We start from the raw sequence: 20866 nt of genomic DNA on the forward strand, positions 1-20866 counted from the left end.
AGGAACAGATAGCTACTAGTATCCGATGTTGCCTACCTTCTTCCCCAAAATGAAGAATGATTTTACTAAATATAGCTTTCTGGAAAAAAAATTCTCTATAACTAGGTTTGGTCTTAGTTTCTAAAGTCCAGCTCTGTAGCTTTTAGGCAAAGACCATTTCTCTGGCCTCAATTATTTTGCAGATGAGAAAAAGGCAACATAATTTTTAAAGTGAACTTTTAATTCAATACGTATCTCCAACTCATTGTTCTTTTCTAATAAGACTCTATTTTGTCATCTCAATATATGCAGCAGAAAAGAGCTGCTGCTGTGTCTTTAAAAAGCCATCCTCAGAGCAGTGTGGAGGCAGGCATGTCACTGAACTGCTTGAATGAGAGCGAGAAGAGGAGGTGGAAGGGGGTGCTCTTACAGCCTGTGTGTGCGCGTGTATGTGTGTGTGTGTGTGTGTGTGTGTGTGTGTGTGTGTGTCTGCGTGTGCGCGCGCACGCACGCGCACACGAGTGGACTGTTGGCAGAGCTCTAGGTGACATCCCTCTGAACAGCTGGGCCATGGACTGATTCAGAGCTGCTTGTCAGAGCAATTAGCTTGCTGAAGACGCAGCATTTCATTCAAGGGTGAAGGGTGCAAGAGGGGACTGTGGGTGGGGTAAGAGGCACAGGTTTCCCAGAAGGAATTTCTTCCAGCAAAATTCCGGCAGAACTGATTCTTACAATGAGATCTCCATTAATAACGTGAGCTCGCTGTTGGTTTAAGTGCAGATCCATCTGGGGTGAGTTTTGGATAATTTTTATTTCTTTATATAAAAGCCCTTGAACTCCACAGACTGGATAGGGGAGAAGCTAGAAAGATATCTTTTGTATCTTGGCCAATTTAACTATATAATACACACTAGAGAAATAGATTGTTCAAGTGTTAAGTTTTATGGGGGGTTTGGGGCATTTTTGGGGTTTTTTTAATTTAAAATATTTTTAAAATTAGGCTTGCTGGAACTTTTTCTATATTCAGATTTTACCTCTTCCATGGCTATTTCAAACGATGCTTCATTCAGATTTAGCTTATGAAAATAGTGGTGATTTCTGTTCTCTGTGGTGATGCTGTTGACGCACATTGCAGGAAGCAGGGAATCCCCTATAAATATCCTTCACTGTGTCATTCCACAGCTATCCACACCCCGCTGGTGAATATGTCTCTCTGTCCTATGTCTTTATGTAACTGTCTCTTAGTCTTTGAATGTGATAAGAAGAACAATGTTGCCTTTACTGTTTTTAGGAAGCTTTTTTAAATTATTATTATGAACATCTTAGGAGGAATTTTTTCAGTGTTTTTACTAAAACATGCTTTTGACTTGTAGAGGTTGTCATAAGAATTTCCCTGGGGGTTTACTGCTTCTTATTTGGGATTACTTGTTTGTCTCTCATAATTGGCTTGTTTTTGTTTGCTGGCCTTGGTTTCTAAAGAGTGCAGAGATGGGATTCCCTCTACCTCCAGTGACGTAGTGAATTTGTTTGCAGTCTTTTTCTTCTGAGCGGGAGGGGACAGAGAAAGAAGAAGAAAAATCCATCAGAACTGGTGCGTTCTATGCCTTGATGATAACTGGGTGGATTGAACAGAACTGAGAGCAAAATGAGATGTTGTTAATGATAAGGATGCTATTTTGTTTATTTCCTTTTAGAATAGGCTGGGGTCAAAGTCAGGATTGCTGAAGCAGCGTGCCTTAATTAACCCTATGTATCCTACTGCTAATGAATTTTACCTAATTGTTTTTTCTAAATATGAAATTTTGAAAAGGGCTCATAAGCAGGTTTCTGGAACCTATCATCCATGAATAATTCTAGGTTGAGTTTTGGAATTTGGAATTTTTCTATCTTATTTGCACTGGTCCTGAGCATGCAGCTTGTACACTGTTTAAGCAGACCTCAAAAATAGGTGGTTATATAAAATTTCTTGCTACTGTTGTTAGAGTAAAACTCTCATTTTGAATGTCTAGAGCTAAAGCAAAGCTTTAGGAAGAAATTGTTAGATATACTCTTAGGTATGAACCTAACTTCTCTTTTTTTTAGATTAAGTGCTTGGGCTTCCTGCTCCTTTTTATGCAACTCCATTTTAATACCACTGATCTCTGGAGGGCTGCCTGCAAAGGTCAGTGTGAAAAATTCAGAAGACTTAGAGCCTAGGAAAATTTAAGGTTTCCTTTCTGTGGATGTGTTTGGATAGCATATGTGGAACAGTACCTTTAAGAACTTACTGTTTTATTACTGTTTTATTTTCTATCCTGATACTCTTTTCTGTTCTGTGCTTTCATTATTCTAAGTAATATATGTGAAGTGAAAAGAGTAATGTCTGCTTTTCAGCTTACTTTGTGCAGTCCTATTTTTATGATCATTCAATTATATGAATATGTATTATAGCCATAAATATTTCAAACTAACAAAATTCTAATTTTATTTGGAGAGAAGGGAGTGGGAGTGGTGATAATCCTAAGGTAAAACAAGAGCATCCAAGGATAACCTATTTAGAAACTTGCCAGAGACTGGAGCTATAAGGGTTAAGAGAAATTCCACTGCATCTTGCATCTCAATATTGAAGCAAATATGTGGATAATTTCTTGCTAGCTTTTCAGGAAACCCCTGTGGTGGACAGCCCTCATTAATCGTTGCTGGGAGACTGCTCTGACGTCACTGGGAGCAGTTCCCTGTCTGCAGCGAGGACTGGAATAGCCAGCCTTTGAGGGGGAAGAAAACTGCTGTGAAATTAAAAAAAGAGGGTTTTGTTAACTTGGTTTTCCTTTCATTTCGGAATGGGTGGAATAGACCTAAAGTCTTTCTTAAATGTTTCAGTCATTAGCAATTATATTATTACTAGGGGCCCGGTGCACAAAAATTTGTGCACTGGGGAGGGGGTTTCCTCAGCCCAGCTTGCCCCCTATCACATACTGGGAGCCCTAGGGGATGTCCTACTACCTGCTCCCTGCTTCCCTTGGGGAGCGGGCCTAAGCCACAGTCTGGCCTCCCTTTGTGGAAGGCGACCGGGCTGATCAGGGGAAGGCAACAGCCCCATCACCCCGCTGCTGCAGCCACTGCCAGTTACCGCAGCCACCAAGGTGTTTTCATCAACACGGACTCCAGTCCCTTTACCATGAAAAAATGACAACTTTCTTTAGGCATTTTCAAGAAGTGTCTTTCATAGGATATGACATTTCTTTCTTTCTTTATCCTCACCTGGGGATATGTTTCCATTGATTTTTAGAGAATGTGGAAAAGAAAGGGAAAGACAGAGAGAAAAACATCAAAGTGAGAGGAACACTTTGATTGGTTGCCTCCTGCATGAGCCCTGACCTGGGCCGGAGCCAGGGAGGAACGTGCAACCTAGGTACATGCCCTTGGTCAGAATTGAACCCAGAATCTGCATTGGGCAGGCCGAGGCATTATCCACTGAGCCAAACTGGCTAGGACAGGATATGACATTTCTTAACCCTCCAGCAGCAGACCTTCATTTTTTTCTCCAGGAGTGTGGTAAAAAAAACCCTAGATCACTTTTTGGACTCTTATTACCCAAGTTACCAAGAATATTACCAGTGGCATACAGGGAGTTAACAAATCAGCAGTCAGAAAAGGTGTTTCCTCTGTAGTTCACACCAATTGCTGGTTTGGCCCCTGCCCAGGCCTAACGCCTCTGGCGAGTCATTAGCCCTGGGCCAGGGCACCCTCAGCTCCAAGCCACCGTGGCCATCAAGGATCGCTGGCTGGCTGTGCCCGGGTTTGGGCCGCCACCACCATCAAGGATCACTGGCTGGCTCCTCCCCGGCCCAGGCCTAAAGCCTCTGGCCCAGGCATTAGGCCTGGGCCGGGGCACCCCCAGGTCCCCGCCACCGCAGCCATCAACGATCCCTGGCTGGCTCCTCCCTGACACAGGCCTAAAGCCTCAGGCCGAGGTTTTAGGCCTGGGCATCTCGCCGCCTCTGAAGATCGCTGCTGGCTGGCTCCTCCCCGGCCCAGGCCTAAAGCCTCTGCTTGAGGCTTTAGGCCTGGGCCGGGGCACCCCCAGCTCCCGCCGCAGCCGATTGCTGGCTGGCTGCTCCCTGACCCAGGCCTAAAGCCTCAGGCCGAGGTTTTAGGCCTGGGCCAGGGCACCCCCAGCTCGCCGCCGCCACCGCCATGGAAGATCGCTGGCTGGCTCCTCCCCGGCCCAGGCCTAAAGCCTCTGCTCGAGGCTTTAGGCCTGGGCCGGGGCACCCCCAGCTCCCGCCGCAGCCGATGGCTGGCTGGCTGCTCCCTGACCCAGGCCTAAAGCCTCAGGCCGAGGTTTTAGGCCTGGGCCAGGGCACCCCCAGCTCGCCGCCACCGCCGCCATGGAAGATCGCTGGCTGGCTCCTCCCCGGCCCAGGCCTAAAGCCTCTGCTCGAGGCTTTAGGCCTGGGCCGGGGCACCCCCAGCTCCCCGCCGCAGCTGATCGCTGGCTGGCTCCTCACCGCCCCAAGCCTAAAGCCGCTGCCGCCGCCGCCGCCCGTGCCGCGGAAGATCGCTGGCTGGCTCCTCCCCAGCCCAGGCCTAAAGCCTCTGCTCGAGGCTTTAGGCCTGGGCCGGGGCACCCCCAGCTCCCCGCCGCAGCTGATCGCTGGCTGGCTCCTCACTGCCCCAAGCCTAAAGCCGCCGCCGCAGCAGCCGCCATGGAAGATCGCTGGCTGGCTCCTCACCGCCCCAAGCCTAAAGCCGGCCGCCATCTTGGCTGACAGTTAATTTGCATAAGGATATGCTGATTAGCCAATGGGAAGGGTAGCGGTCGTACGCCAATTACCATGTTTCTCTTTTATTAGTGTAGATTATTTTTTAAAAACTTTTTTTATTGATTTCAGAGAGGAAGGAAGAGTGAGAGAGAGATAGAAACATCCATAATGAGAGAGAATCATGGATCGGCTGCCTCCTGCAAGCCCCCCACTGGGGATGGAGCCCACAACCCGGACATGTGCCCTTGACCGGAATTGAACCTGGGACCTTTCAGTTCATAGGCTGATGCTCTATCCACTGAGCCAAACCGGCTAGGGCAGCAATTATATTATTTATGTCTCTTTATTTCAAATGAAAATACCTTCTTTTTTAATCTTTATTTTCTAACCATCAAGGTTTTGAAAAGGTCAAGGAAAAGATTTTAGTTTCTTTTTATCCTTCTTTTTTCCCACTTTTTTTTTTAAGGAGAAGAAAAAGATTCAGAACTGCTTTTGCAAAAGGTATTTAGCATCACCCTGATTGGGATAATTAAAAATGTGACTTACGTTGGAAGACCTTTCTGGTGAAATTGATAATGACTATTTCTGTGCCTAAAAGTTACTATATGCACTTCTCTCTAATGTTCTCTTCTAACCTACCCACTCCCACTGCTATATAGCCTGTTAGAAGCTTCTTTCTTTGAAAAGTATAGCTAAGTGCTTGGACTCTGATTTAGGCTGCCTGAGTTCAATTCCCAGCTTGTCCAATTGCTGGTTCTATGACCTTAGACACATTACTTAACCCCTCCACTTCTTCATATGTAAAATATGAAATGAAGATAATAGGATCCACCTACTAGGGTTGTTTTGAAGATTAAAAGAATTAATACATGTAAAGCCTTTAACATAGTTCCTGATAATCTGAAAGGCTCACTTAGCATTAGCCATTATTACTGATATTTAGAAATTAAACAAGGTAATGCTATTTATGTCTTCAGATCATCTGTAATTTTCGAGGAAGCCAGGAGAGATTTTCAAGCCATGTAGGATATTGAGCTTCTAAAATGAATATAAATATAATCTAAATATTTAAACTTAAATTTGACACTGTTGATCCTTTTAGGAAGTATCTTTTCTAATTTGATGCTTATAGGCTAAATTGCAAACATGTTCCCTCAGATTAACAGCTTTTTTCTTTCTTTGAGCTTTTGACTTCTGTAGATGATTGTTAGTTGTTTTTTAATTTTTTGTTTTGTTTATTTTCTACCACTGATTCTGATCTACTTTAAAATCTTAGGACACTTATCTTTAATATCTACCTGTGAAACTTAGTATCTTTAGTATCTTCTGAGTGTGTAAATTGATGTGGTCTTCCTCCGTATGTTTGTGAAAGCATAAGATTTATATGAAATACCACGTCTAAAAAACTTTTTAAAAAAAATATTTTTATTGTCAGAGAGGAAGGGAGAGAGAGAGATAGAAACGTCAATGATGAGAGAGAATCCTCGATCGGCTGCCTCCTGCACGTCCCACATTGGGGATCAAACCCACAACCCATGCATGTGCCTGGACCATGATCTCTTGGTTCATAGGTTGACAACCAACCACCGAGCTGTGCTGGCTGGGCTCAAAACGTCTTTAAATTCTAGCTTTAAAAAAATCTAGGATCTTAAATGGACCAAATGTCAAATCACAAATACTAAAATGGCCAGTATCTCCATGCCCTCTTACCTTCTTTGTTACTGTTAATCCTCACCCGAGGATATTTTTTTTTCATTGATTTTTAGACAGAGTGGGAGGAGAAGGAGAGACAGAGAGAGAGAGAAATACCGATGTGAAAGAGACATCAATTGGTTGCCTGCAACCAAGGTACGTGCCCTTGACTGAGATCGAACCTGGGACCCTTCAGTCCGTAGGCTAACACTGTCCACTGAGCCAAATTGGCTAGGACCTTTTACCTTCTTTTTAATTTCATATTAAAGACTTAGAGAGTGTTCTTCTTGTGTGGTTTTTGAAGCTTCACCTTTTGGATTGCTCTCTAAACTACCAAGGTACACTGACAAGAGCTATGAAGGTGTCTAACATTAATTGCAAGAAGAATATCTACCTGTATAACTTTTTATCCTTTCCTCCCTATTAATTTTCTTAGGCCAGTAAGGCTTAAGGAGCATGGGGTACATGTCTTCTCCAGTGGGATATGTGGGCAAAGTCAATATTACTAAAAAGGGGCATGAGCTGAAAAAAAATAAAAAGAAAGAAGCAGTTGTCTGGGTGAATGTCCTTAAAGTCCAGGCAATGCCATGGGATATGCTAAGTGGACATCATACACTGAGTGGCCAGATTATTATGACCACCTGGCATTTGTAGGCTAATTAGCCGTACACTGCATCGTATGGGATATGGAAACCGAAGGCCTGTTCAAACACCTTTGCTGTCTGCAGTTACCAAGATAAAACGTCTCCAATTCGCACAGGAACACAAGGATTGGACAGTCAAGCATTGGAAAAAAGTCACGTGGTCCGATGAATCACATTTCCAGTTGCATCATGCAGATAGCAGAGTGAGAATTTGGCGGAAACAGCGTGAAAGCATGCACTCCACATGCATGAGTACAACCCTTCAACCTGGTGGGGGCAGTGTTATGGTTTGGGGCATGTTTTCCTGGCATGATTTGGGCCCTTTAATTTATGTGGAACAACGTCTGAATAGCACAACATACTTAAGTATCATTGCTGATCAAGTTCATCCTATCATGTTGTTGGCGTATCCCAATTGAGATGGCTTCTTCCAATAAGCCAATGCGCCATGCCACGGTGCTCGTATTGTGCAGGAGTGGTTTCAAGAACATGAGGGAGACTTTACCTTGCTTAGGTGGCCCCCACAATCACCAGATCTCAATCCAATTGAGCATTTGTGGGACGAAGTTAAAGAGCCATCAGGCAGCTGGTTCCACAACCATCAAATCTCACAGAACTGAACAGTGCTATTCATCAGGCATGGTGTCAGATTCCTCACATCACCTTTCAACATCTCGTGGAGTCAATGCCAAGAATAATCGCTGCAGTATTGAAGGCAAAAGGTGGCCCAATGAAATGCTGATGGGGTGGTCATAATTATCTGGCCACTCAGTGTGTGTGTGTGTGTGTGTATATGTATGTATATATATATATCCCACGTTCAAAGGCTGTTAAATCGCATTGTTTACCCAAATCTTCAGAAAAAAAGTCACTTCTGTCGTGGTAAACAACCTGCTTCCCTATTTATAATGGTCTAGCCCTCTAGCAACTTTAGCGTGAAATTATAGCTAATTTGCCTACAAACGTCAGGTGATCATAATAATCTGGCCACTCCAGTATGTTGCTGGGGGAATAGGTAAGAAACACTATAATTAGATATCTAGTGTGACTGCCCTTGCTTCTGTTAACTGAAGTGAATTAAGGGGGAATTTTTTTATTTCCAAAATGTATTAACTCCTGAATGTATTTATCCTAGGGAGTTGATGAGAAATGTAAATGAAGATCTAGATACAAAGAAACTCATCACAGTATTATTTTATTATAAATATTAACATTTTCAAATATTCAATAATAGGGAAATAGTTAAATTATTTTTTGTTTGTCTCCTGCAGGCGAGGATCAAGCCTGCAACCCAGGTATATGCCCTTGACCAGGAATTGAACCCAAGACCCTTTGGTGTGTGGGCTGATGCTTGAACCAGTGAGCTACATGGCCAGGGCTAAAATGAACTTGTTAAAAAGTAATAATGAGGAAATGGTCACAATTTTAGTAGTAGTAAAAAGCATTGTATAAAAATCCTATATAATAAAACCCTAATATGCAAATCGACCCAATGGTGGAATGACCGGTCACTATGATGTGCACTGACCACCAGAAGGCTCAATGCAGGAGCTGCCCCTGGTGGTCAGTGCGCACCCACAGGGGGAGCGCCGCTCAGCCAGAAACCAGGCTCATGGCTGGCAAGTGCAGCAGCAGTGGCGGGAACCTCTCTTGCCTCTGAGGCAACGCTAAGGACCCCTTGGGGGATGTCTGCCTGCTGGCTTAGGCAGACATCCCCCGAGGGGTCCCAGACTGTGAGAGGGTACAGGTGAGGCTGAGGGCCCCACCCACCCCCCAGTGCATAAATGTTGTGTACTGGGCCTCTAGTATTCTATATAATATAAAGGACATTAAAATTATTGGATGTGGAAGCATATCCAATATGGATACAAACAAATTTCATACTAATAAGGAAACAAAGTTTAGAAAAATATATTTCAAAGCATTGCTAATATTAATAGCAGTTATTTCTGAGTTACAGATTATGGATGATTTTTCTTATATGTGTGTATGTTTTCTATAAGTATAAAGAAGCCTATAGTACTTTTCTAACCATAAAAAAAAAGAGTTAAAAAATTTAAATCCTTACTGTTAGTATCTGAAAATAAATTTTCAGAATGTGTTATGGTGAAAATATATATGATGATTTATATAAATCCCTGAGCATGGTATTTAGAACACAGTAAATGCTCAATAAGTGATAGCTGCTGCTGTTGTTAGTTATTTGAGGAAGATAGCCTCCTGTGACCAGAGCCTGACGCTTTCTATATTGGGAGGTTATATCACTGAGAAAATATCCTATTCATTCAGCTTCTTGTCTTTAGACCAATAAATATGCTGTCCTTCTATGCATACAGTACTGGCAACAGGATCTTTTTAAAAAAGAAAAAGAACTAGAATGAAATGTTTTGTTTTTCTTTTATGAAGGTGTAGAGGAAACTGATGTAGAGAGAGGCCTAGTAGTGATTTCCTTTGCAGTGACTTTTTTTTTTAGCTTTGATATAATTTATGGCTCCCATTACAAGTTGTTTTTACCCTCCTTTTTGGGTTGTCTCCTTAAGAATTCTTGGAAAATTTGAAACACTCTAACGGAAAAAGTTTTTTTCACTGTTCTAGGTATTTCTGGTACTTTGTCTGTTGCTTCTCATGTTTGTCTGCCCTTATAGATTGGGTCCTCTGGAACCGAGTGCTGACAAAAGATATAGACTTCCATCTATTTTGGATGTGTTTGGAAACTGAGATGTGCATGTAAGAAACTATATTCAGCATGTGAAAAACATACTGAAAATATACATGTGATAGCTGTTTTTACTGAGCAATAGTGTCAGATATTCTTAACATTGACTCTTTATTCGTATCCTATATAATAAAGAGCTAATATGCAAATTGACCATCATGCCCTTGCATAAGATGGCCGCCCCCAGGTCATCACAAGATGGCTGACATGGGAGGGCAGTTAGGGGTGACTGGGCTGGCAAGGGAGAGCAGTTGGGGGCAACCAGGCCTGCAGGGGAGGGTAGTTAGGGGTAATCAGGCTGGCAGGGGAACAGTTAGGAGTCAGTCAGGCTAGCAGGGGAGTGGTTAGGGTGTGATCAGGCTGGCAGGCAGAAGCGGTTAGGGGCAATCAGGAAGCCAGGCAGGCAAGCGGTTGGGAGCCAGAAGTTCTGGATTGTGAGAGGGATGCCCTGGGGATTGGGCCTAAACCTGCAGTCGGACATCCCCCGAGGGGTCCCAGATTGGAGAGGGTGCAGGCTGGGCTGAGGGACACCTGCAGTGAATTTTATGCACTGGGCCTCTAGTTCACTATAATTCTTAATGTGTCTTGTATAATAAGCACATGATGTAGTACATAGTCATAGAAAAAATTACTATAGTCTCTTTAAATTTTTATTTATTGAATTGAGAGAGAGAGAGAGAGAGAGAAACATTGATTTGTTGTTCTACTTATTTATGTACTCATTGGTTGCATGTATGTGCCCTGACTGGGGATTGAACCCACAACCTTGGTGTATCCAGACAATTCTCCACCCAACTGAGCTATCCAGCTGGGGCCACTATAGTCCTTTCTATCTGAGACCATTTTCTATAATGCACAATAATGTGAATGTACTTAGTGTCACTGAACTGTATACCTAAAAATCATTAAAACAAAACACAACAGTATAAACCAGATGAAAATATATAGTTTCCAAGCTACTTTTAATCCTTACATCAGATTCTGCTTCTCAGCATTCACTTACCACCGTAGACTAGAAGGTAGGGATCAAAGTTGCTTGTTGCATCCAGATAGATTACATCAATTATTGTGAAAAGCATGCTAGGAAAGGGGAATACTTTATAAGTCAGGTGGATTTTATAATGTTAATGAGCACCATTGGGGAGAATGGTCAGTTTTTTTTGTGTAGTCTCCTCATCTAGTTTTTAATTACCTGTTTCCTCTTTTCTTCAAGGAGGTCTGTAGCTGAGGGAGAATGAATGGGGGCATATGGTATGTGAAAAGCAAATGTATTATTTCCTCATTTGGACATGGTTTCTCTAAGTATAGTGGGGCAGGGTTGGGAGGAGAGGATAGAGAAGAGGATAGACATAGCATTCCCAGGACTGTATGAGCTGATTGTGATTTGAGAATATGGAGCATAAGAGCCTGATATCTGTTTTAATGCTAATTTTAATCTTTAAAACAAAGTTAGGGAGCCCTAACTGGTTTGGCTTAGTGGAGAGAGCATTGGTCCGTGGACTGAAGGGTCCCAGATTGAATTCTCGTCAAGGGCACATGCCTGGGTTGTGGGCTCAATCCCCAGTAGGGGCCTTGCAGGAGGCAACTGACCAATGATTCTCTCTCATCATTGATGTTTCTCTGTCTCTCTCCCTCTCTTTTCCTCTCTGAAATCAATAAAAATATCCTATCTAATAAAAGAGAAACATGGTAATTAGCCGTACCTCCGCTACACTTCCCATTGGCTAATCAGGGCGATATGCAAATTAACTGCCAGCCAAGATGGCGGCTGGCAGCCAGGCAGCTTGAAGCGAACATGAGGCTTGCTTGCTTCAGTGACGGAGGAAGCCAACGTTCCCCGCCTGCCGCTGCTGGCCTCTGAGCTTGCACTTTGAAACATTGTTACAAATATAGAAGCTAAACAAAACCCCAGAAACCTGCTTTCAGCCAGCCGGGATCTCAGAGCTGGAGCCAAGCCTCAGAGCTAAAGCTGGCCCAGAATTTTAAAAAAAAAGAAAAAAAGGAGCGGTTGGGAGCTTCAGTCACCTGCCAGCCTGAAAACAGCCCTCAGCCCCTCATCCAGGCTGGCCAGGCACCCCAGTGGGGACCCCCACCCTGAAGGGGGTGTGACCAGCTGCAAACAGCCATCAGCCCCTCACCCAGGCTGGCCAGGCACCCAAGCGGGACCCCCACCCTGATCCAGGACACCCTTCAGGGCAAACCAGCCGGCCCCCACCCATGCACAAGGCCTCTATCCTATATAGTAAAAGGGTAATATGCCTCCCGGCACCGGGACAGGGGGCAGCGCCCAAACCCCCTGATCACCCTGCAGCTCTGTGTGTGACAGGGGGCAGGGCCAGAACCTCCCTATCCGCCCTGCTCTGTTCGTGACAGGGAAAGGCGCCCCAACCCCCTGATCAGCCCTGCTCTGTGCCTGATAGGGGGGAGCTCCCCAACCCCCTGATCGCCCTGCGCTCTGTGTGTGACAGGGTGCGGCGCCCCAACCCCCTGATCGGCCCTGCTCTATGGGTGATAGAGGGTGGCGCCCCAACCCCACCCCCCCCACACACACAGGCCCTGCTCTGTGTGTGACGGGGTAGAGCCATAACCTCCCCATCGGCCCTGCCCTGAGTGTGACAGGGTGCGGCGCCCCAACTCCCTGATCCGCCCTGCTCTGTGTGTGACAGGGGGCAGTGCCCCAACTCCCCTATCGGCCCTACTCTGTGAGTGACAGGGGGGAGCTCCTCAACCCCCTGATGGGCCCTGCTCTGTGCGTGACAGGGGGGAGCTCCCCAACCCCCTGATGGGCCCTGCTCTGTGTGTGACAGGGGGGAGCTCCCCAACCCCCTGATCGGCCCTGCTCTGTGCGTGACGGGGTGGCACCGCAACCTCCCTATCAACCCTGCCTTGAGTATGACAGGGGGCAGTGCCCAAACCCCCCAGTCGGCTCTACCCTGAGCGTGACTGAGGGTGGCATTGCAACTTCCCGATCCGCCCTGCTCTGTGCATGACAGGGGGCAGCGCCCCAACTCCCCAATCGACCCTGCTCTGAGCCCGATCAGGGGCTGCACCTAGGGATTGGGCCTGCCCTCTGCCACCCAGGAGCAGGCCTAAGCCAGCAGGTCGTTATCTCCCAAGGGGTCCCAGACTGCAAGAGGGCACAGGCCGGGCTGAGGGACCCCCCTCTCCCCCGAGTGCACAAATTTTTGTGCACCGGGCCTCTAGTATTTTTAATAAAGAAAAAAGTGCCGGTTCTCGAAAAGATGGCGGCATAGGTAAACACTGGAGACTGCTGCCGCAAATAACCACTTCAAAAATACAACTAAAAGACGGAACGGATATCACCCAGAACCACAGGAAAGCTGGCTGAGGAGAGACTCTTCAACTAGAAGGAAAGACAGCAGCGTCCCAAGGCTCAGAGGAGGCGCAGTGTGGAAAATTTAAAGGTGCGGAGGTGTGCACGAAAAGCGGGCTGGTGGCTGAGGGCGCGGTTGTCATTTTCGGTCGGGAGTGAGTCTCAGACTTTGGGCTCCAGATCCGGGCAAGTCTCTAGGGACTCAGACTCAGACGGGAGAAGCGGGATTGTCCGGCATCAGTTGGAACCTAAGGGCAGCTTTCTCTCCGAAGTTTGCAGCGGCTGCCGGGGTTCTGTGAAGCAGAGCCTCTGGGAACGGGACTGAGAGCAGCCATAACTGCTCCCTCCGCCCGCCCTGCTGATCCCGTGGGACCTGCCCCGCCCAAGCCCTGCGCAGAGCCATTTGCCGGATCGCCTCAGGCAAAGGCTAGATTAGCACCTCCCCAGAGGACAGAAGTTTTCCCGGGCAGACAAAGGTGATTCTCACAGCCAGTCGGCCTGGTAGGCAAATCCCTCTAGTATTAACTACAACAATCAAGGCTTAACTAGAACAAGACTGCGCACAAAGACCACAAGGGGGTGCACCAAGAAAGCATAAAAAATGTGAAGACAAAAAAACATGACAGAAATGGAAGATATGGAACTAAAAAACGCAATTTTGAGGGCTTGCAATAAACTTGTTGAGAGCCTCACGAAAACTAATGAGACCCTCGATGCTACGATAAAGAAACTAGAAATTAAGCATACACGGACTGAAATAAAGAATATTATACCCAATAGCAGACCAGAGGAGCGCAAGAATCAAGTCAAAGATTTGAAATTCGAAGAAGCAAAAAACACCCAACCGGAAAAGCAAAATGAAAAAAGAATCCGAAAATACAAAGATAGTGTAAGGAGCCTCTGGGACACCTTCAAGCGCACTAATATCAGAATAATAGGGGTGCCAGAAGATGAGAGACAGCAAGATATTGAAAACCTATTTGAAGAAATAATGGCAGAAAACTTCCCCCACCTGGTGAAAGAAATGGACTTACAGGTCCAAGAAGCGCAGAGAACCCCAAACAAAAGGAATCCAAAGAGGACCACACCAAGACACATCATCATTAAAATGCCAAGAGCAAAAGACAAAGAGAGAATCTTAAAAGCAGCAAGAGAAAGAGATTCAATTACCTACAAGGGAATACCCATACGACTGTCAGCTGATTTCTCAACAGAAACTTTGCAGGCCAGAAGGGAATGGCAAGAAATATTCAAAGTACTGAATACCAAGAACCTACAACCAAGAGTACTTTATCCAGCAAAGCTATCATTCAGAATTGAAGGTCAGATAAAGAGCTTCACAGATAAGGAAAAGCTAAAGGAGTTCATCACCACTAAACCAGTATTATACGAAATGCTGAAAGGTATCCTTTAAGAAGAGGAAGAAGAAAAAGGTAAAGATACAAATTATGAACAACAAACATGCATCTATCAACAAGTGAATCTAAGAATCAAGTGAATAAATAATCTGATGTACAGAATGAACTGGTGATTACAATGAATCAGGGACATAGAAAGGGAATGGACTGACTATTCTTGGGGGGGAAAGGGGAATGGGAGATGCGGGAAGAGACTGGACAAAAATCGTGCACCTATGGATGAGGACAGTGGGTGGGGAGTGAGGGCGGAGGGTGGGGCGGGAACTGGGAGGAGGGGAGTTATGGGGAAAAAAAGAGGAACAAATGTAATCTGAACAATAAAGATTTAATAAAATTAAAAAAAAAAAAAAAGAAGAAGCAGGTCACAGAAAAAAAGAAAAAAGAAAAAAGTGCCCTGACCGGTTTGGCTCAGTGGATAGAGCGTCGGCTGCGGACTGAGAGGTCCCAGGTTCGATTTCGGTCAAAGGCATGTACCTTGGTTGCGGGCACATCCCCAGTAGGAGGTGTGCAGGAGGCAGCTGATTGATGTTTCTCTCTCATCAATGTTTCTAACTCTCTATCCCTCTCCCTCTCTGTAAAAAATCAATAAAATCTATTTTTTTTAAAAAAGAAAGAAAAGAGCCCTGACTGGTTTGGCTCAGTGGATAGAGCATCGGCCTGCGGACTGAAAGGTCCCAGGTTTGATTCCAGTCAAGGGCATGTGCCTTGGTTGCGGGCACGTCCCCAGTAGGAGGTGTGCAGGAGGCAGCTGATCGATGTTTTTCTCTCATCGATGTTTCTAACTCTCTATCCCTCTCCCTTCCTCTCTGTAAAAAATCAATAAAATATATTTTTTAAAAAGTTAGGAAAACTTACAAAGTTTAGCAGTCTTAAATTAAAACTTTTAGCTCTCTGTGTATTATAGCATGGGAAGCTTCAATACTGTGATTTTAGCTAAGCAGCACACCCCTTATATTAATCCCTCAGTTTGTGCTGGTGTTGGTTTTTCACAGTTCAAGGATTTCTGAATTTCTCTACTGAAATTTAAAAAGGCAATATCTCCAGAGTTTCAAAGATCCCTTGTTATTTGTATAGATTCATTGTCATTGCTATTGACTTTTTCTCCACTATTCATTTTTAGTATATCAGAATGGCAGTATTTCTTATTTGTCTGTAGAGACTATTCTTTGACAGTATTTGCAACAGTTTCTGTGGAAAATGCTTTTATTAAAAAAAAAAAAAAAAAAAGGAGAATCTCAGCTTATAGCTCTTAGTGATAAAGCCTGTTGCCATGGAGTCCTGGATCAGATTGGCTGACCTGGTGGCCAATGAGCAGATAGAACAATAGAATATAAACACATCATCATTTAATCTTGCAGAATTATTTACTCAGTGATATATGACATTAATACCATAACTGTATATAGAGCAGTGAAGTAAAGTTTCAAGAATGGTATATGGTGTTCTCCTTTCTTTCAGAATTTGCCATTTACTATAAACACTGTAATGATCCATTATCTTTTTAATATGATTTATTTGGGAGAAGATGTGATAGGAAATGTCTATCACCTATTTGTGAATCAAGCTGCTGCTGCTGCAGTCATTTGGACTTATGCCAAGTCTAAGTCAGATTCTGGCCTTCTAGACCAGAGGAGATTTATCTTTATATCTTAAGCCTCCTTGCTTATTTTGGTAGCTCTAAAGCTGAGTCAGGAGTTGGCAGCTTTTTCTTAACTTGTTTTTCCTTCTTCCTCTTCCACTCCAGTATGGTAGATCCTGTTGATGTTACATTTATATACCAGGGTCTGGAGTTGGATTAGCTGGGAGTAGCTTCCATGTTTTCCATCGTCACTTCCCTAGCTTGTTCTTCTTTTTGACATAGGTCTGTGCCTATGATCATAGCATGTATCTTATTGCTTTAGAGACTGGGAATGGTTCACTCATACAAAAAAAAAAAAAAATTCCCCTCTAGATCTTGTAAACTAAAGAAGTCAAGAGTATTATGTTTCTCTTCTTATGTTTTACGCTAGAGGCCCATTGCACGAAATTCGTGTATGGGGGCGGGGGGGTCCTCATCCCGGCCTGCACCCTTTCCAATTTGGACATCCCTCTCACAATCCGGGACCGCTGGCTCCTAACCGCTCACCTGCCTGCTGGCCTGATCCCCCTAACTGCTTTCCCCTGTTGGCCTGACTGCCCTAACTGCTCTCCCCTGCTGGCCTGCTCGCCCCTAACCCCCTCTGCCTTGGCCCCACCACCATGGCTTTGTCAGAAGGACGTCCAGAAGGTTGTCCAGAAGATGTCCGGTCTAATTAAGATATTACCCTTTTATTAGTATAGACTATTAGTATAGATTAGGGATACTTGAGAAATTATGGTGGGTCTTGTTCTCTTCCCCTTCAATGCTCCCAGGCTTGGCTATTTACAAATTTAAAGGATTGAAAGAGACTCAAGAGGTCCATAAGTTTGTTCCCCTCTTTTGAGTTATTGGAGTCTTTATGAGTCAACTTTTCATTATGCCATCGCCTTCTGTCTCACAGAAAAACAGACAAATAAACAAACTTCAGATTCATCTATTAAGAAAAGAGAAGCAAATAGTCTGTTTAGCATCTGATTAACTGTTTGTGGGGAGGCCTAAGGAAGTAGGATAGGAAATATTTGAGGTTTTGTAATTTTACTTATTGTGACCAGAGAAAGGCTCATTGAGATGGCATTTGAATACAGACCTGAGGAAACTGAGTAAGCAAGCCATGTTGTTATCTGAGAAATCATTTCAAGCATAAGGAAGGAACAGTAAAAAGCAATCACCCTAAAGTGGGTTTAGGATACAGGGAGGAGCCTGTGTGATGAACTGCATAAGTGTGTGTTGGGGCGGAGGGGAGGTAGGAGGTAGTAAGAGATGGGGTCTGAGGGAAAACTAGTGGTCATTGTAAGGTCTTGTAGGTCATTTTAAGGACTTGGGATTTTGCTCTGAGCCATTGGAGCGTGTTGAGGGAAGGCATAATATGGTCTGAAAATGTTTTTACACAATTACTCTGGCTGCTATGTTTAGGAAATACTGTGGGGTATCAAGAGTGGAAGCAGGATACAAGATAGGCTATTTCAATCATTCAGCCAAGAAAGTTGGCAGCTTGGACCAGGGTGGTAGCAGTGAAAGTGTAGGAAGTCATTAAATTTTGGATATGTTTTGAAATTAGAGTCAATAGGATTTGCTACCTAATCATTTAGATACTCAGTTTACATGATAATATCTACTTATAAAATGTAGCTCTGCACATACAATAGAGTAATTTTTTTAAAATACATTTTTATTGATTTCAGAAAGAATGGGAGGAAAGTGAGATAGAAACATCAATGATGAGGGAGAATCATTGATTGGCTGCCTCTTGCACGCCCCACACTGGGGATCGAGCCCACAACCCGGGCATTTGCCCTTGACCGGAATTGAACCTGGGACCCTTCAGTCTGCAGGCTGACGCTCTGTCCGCTGAGCCAAACCAGCTAGGGCATGCTTGCTACTTCTTATACTCTGGAGATTGAATGTTCTTTATTTTGATGATTGCTGCCCCTAACTCACCCAGTAATGATGCTCAGCCTTTTCCTTGCAGCAGAGGTAGCATTAGAACCCCAGGGTAATGATCTTATATCCTCCATAAAAATGCTAATTTCCCTTATTTTACCTCTTTCCTCATAAGTACATATAAACTCCAGGGTGATGCTGCAGGATTCCCTGCTTATAGTAATTGAAGAATGATTATTATTACTTTTATCATTATTATTAGAGTATATGTGTATGCTTTTAATATATATGTACAGCAAAACCTAAATAGTATCTTAAACAGGAAGAAGTTTATTTTTCTCTCACATTCAGAAAATTCAGAGGTAGTTAGTCCAGTCAGAGGCTGGTCTAGTCAAGGACCCAGGTTTCTTCATCTGTTGCCTGTCTGTAGTTTTCAATCCAGTATCATCTCACAGTCCCAAAAGGCTGCTGAAGCACCAGCCTTATCTTCTACAATCAAGCCAGCATGAATTAAGGATAAGTAAAGAAAGTCTGTCCACTTCCTTTAAAGATACTTCATAGTACTACTTGTATTAGTTTCTTATGGCTGCCATAACAAATAGCACAGACTGGAATAATGAGCCTAACGATTTCCAATTTCTTCATGTGAAATTAGATTATTCCTATCTCATTTCTCTGGCCAGTCTCACATTCAATTTTAGGTTTTGAAAGATTCTTTTAATACTAAATTGTTGGCTTAGGTGTCCTCTTCACCTGACAGGTGATGGTGTTGCAGAATTTACCAGGCAACCAGGAAATACACGAGTACCCAGAGATTCGGGAAAGACCCTTTATTTAAAGCAGCGCTGCTGGCCCAGGGGATTCGAAGATCCAAAGCCTAAACAGCTAATACAATGAGATCATCCCCTATATATTCCTAAATATATTTGTTTCCTAACTACTCAGCTTTTGTGGCAGGCTTTCACAGCCTCTCCTGAGTCAGTTAGAATGGGGAAGTTAGATTGTATCTAAATGCCTGGCCTGGGTGGTGCCAGCAACCCCCCATTCCAGCCAAGCTGCCAAATTCCCAGCCTGGGGCCCCTGCAAACTGGGAGCACCCAGGCCTAAGGAAGGGCAGTGACTTAATTATAGGCTGACGCGAATGTGCACTAGGACACCGATCACTGGCACAGATTCAGATTGCTAGCCCCCCTCCCCCAGGTTGCCCCCTATATCCCTCAATGGCATTGACCTCTCAGGTCAGTCTCAGGTGGCATTGACCTCTAATGTCATCACAGTAGGGCAATATAGACTTAGCTGCATGGCATTTAAGTTAGCAATAGAAGGCATCCTGAAATGCCATTAACAGAAAGTAAATTGTGATTTTTTTTTTTTCTTTCCAGAATGTCTTGTCTGGGTTGAGTTGGAAGCAATTTTGCCAGGGCATGGGAAAAGACAGTGTGAACTTTTAAGGTGCTTTCCATTCCTAAAATTCTGTGATGTTGCCCTGGCTGTCATGGCTTAGCAATTAGAGTGGTGGCTTATACACCAAAGGGTCACAGGTTCAATTCCTGGTCAAGGGCATGTCTCTGGGTTGCAGGTTGGATCCCAGGCTCCAACCAATCGATGTGTCTCTCTCATCAATGTTTTTCTCTCTTCTCCCTCACTTCCACTCTCTCTAAAAAGAGTCTGTGATGTTTTCTACATAGTGGCATTACTATGATAAAGGAAATGGAAGCAGCAGAGGGAAAAGCCTCACTGCTGCTCTTTGTTTAAAAAAGAGGAAATTTGATTTGTTCTGTTTCACTCAAGGAAGTAAAATAGGCATTTTGGGCCAAGAATGTAGAGAAGCCAATAGAAACTAACACTTCAATTGATTGAGCTAATCACCAGTAGTTCTCATTTCAGAACAGATATAGCCATGACAGATATTGAGCAAAGAAAGAGGGTACATGTCTACAACATTTTTTTTGAGAGAGAGAGAAACATTGATGCAAGAGGGAAACATCATTCGGTTGCCTCCAGTATGCGCTCAGACCAGAGATCAAACCCACAACCTGGATATGTGTCCTAACCAATAATAGAACCCGAGACCCTTTGGTGCATGGGATGACGCTCCAGCCAACTGAACCATACCAGCCGAACCATGTCTAGATCATTTTAGTCTTGTTTCTCTCTTTACTTTTCTAAGGAATTTCTCTGCATCAGCCAACTCCTATGGCCTTCCTTACCACACCAGTGAATTCTTTTGAACAGAATGATTTTTCTCATGCTTCCCTGATTTAGAAAAGTGGAACAATTGTTATTATTTTATTGGCTTGGCACTAGTAAAACCTATGATAGTTGACTCCTACTTGGTGACTATTACTTAATTATAGGTTTACATGTTCCATAAGTACTTTAAACTTTATTCCTCCATATTATGCTTTCTGTCTTTGAAGAGAAGATCCCATATATCTCATTTATAGCTCAATAGGGCCTTCTTTCCTGTCCTTCTCCCAAGAGCTAGTAAGCCAGTTCTCTCTTCAGGCATGCAGTTACACTGTTTTGTTTTTTATACTTCGAGCATTGTGGTGGAAAGAACATGGAATTTGGAATCAAGAAGACCTGAGTTTGAATTTTGGCTTTTTATATATACTGTATGGCCTTGAACAATTCACCTAATATTTCTGAATGTTAGTATTTCATTTATAAAATGGAGATAATATTTTATACCTTGAGAAGATCAAATAAGATACTCTATATAAACTGTAAAAAATTTAGTCATAAAGATTGAGTGGAAAGATGGAAGAGTTTACAAACCTAATTTTTAAACCTCCAAATATGTCCCCTATTGACACTCACTTGCTAAAGAAAGGCC

At 43.8% G+C, this 20866-nt stretch overlaps 1 protein-coding gene across 25 annotated transcripts in view; it reads left to right on the forward strand.

The window, feature by feature from the left end:
- R3HDM2 (R3H domain containing 2) overlaps positions 1-20866 on the forward strand; it is a 183195-nt gene that overhangs the window by 102983 nt on the left and 59346 nt on the right. For 18 of the 25 annotated variants that reach the window (XM_070409898.1, XM_070409900.1, XM_070409912.1 and 15 more), the window contains one exon: positions 2062-2140. The exons of 5 other annotated variants lie outside the window; for them this stretch is intronic. In XM_070409898.1, coding sequence (XP_070265999.1) covers positions 2092-2140 — 49 coding nt within the window. In that variant the 5' untranslated portion in view covers positions 2062-2091. Of the gene's footprint in view, positions 1-578; positions 771-1478; positions 1571-2061; positions 2141-20866 lie in introns of those variants that run through there. 2 more of the 25 variants (XM_070409899.1, XM_070409910.1) reach the window with 2 other exon arrangements.

The sequence above is a fragment of the Myotis yumanensis genome, unplaced genomic scaffold (genome assembly GCF_028538775.1).
Source record: "Myotis yumanensis isolate MYYU_CA2020_CCGP unplaced genomic scaffold, mMyoYum1.0.hap1 SCAF_3, whole genome shotgun sequence".
NCBI classification, from domain to species: domain Eukaryota; kingdom Metazoa; phylum Chordata; class Mammalia; order Chiroptera; family Vespertilionidae; genus Myotis; species Myotis yumanensis.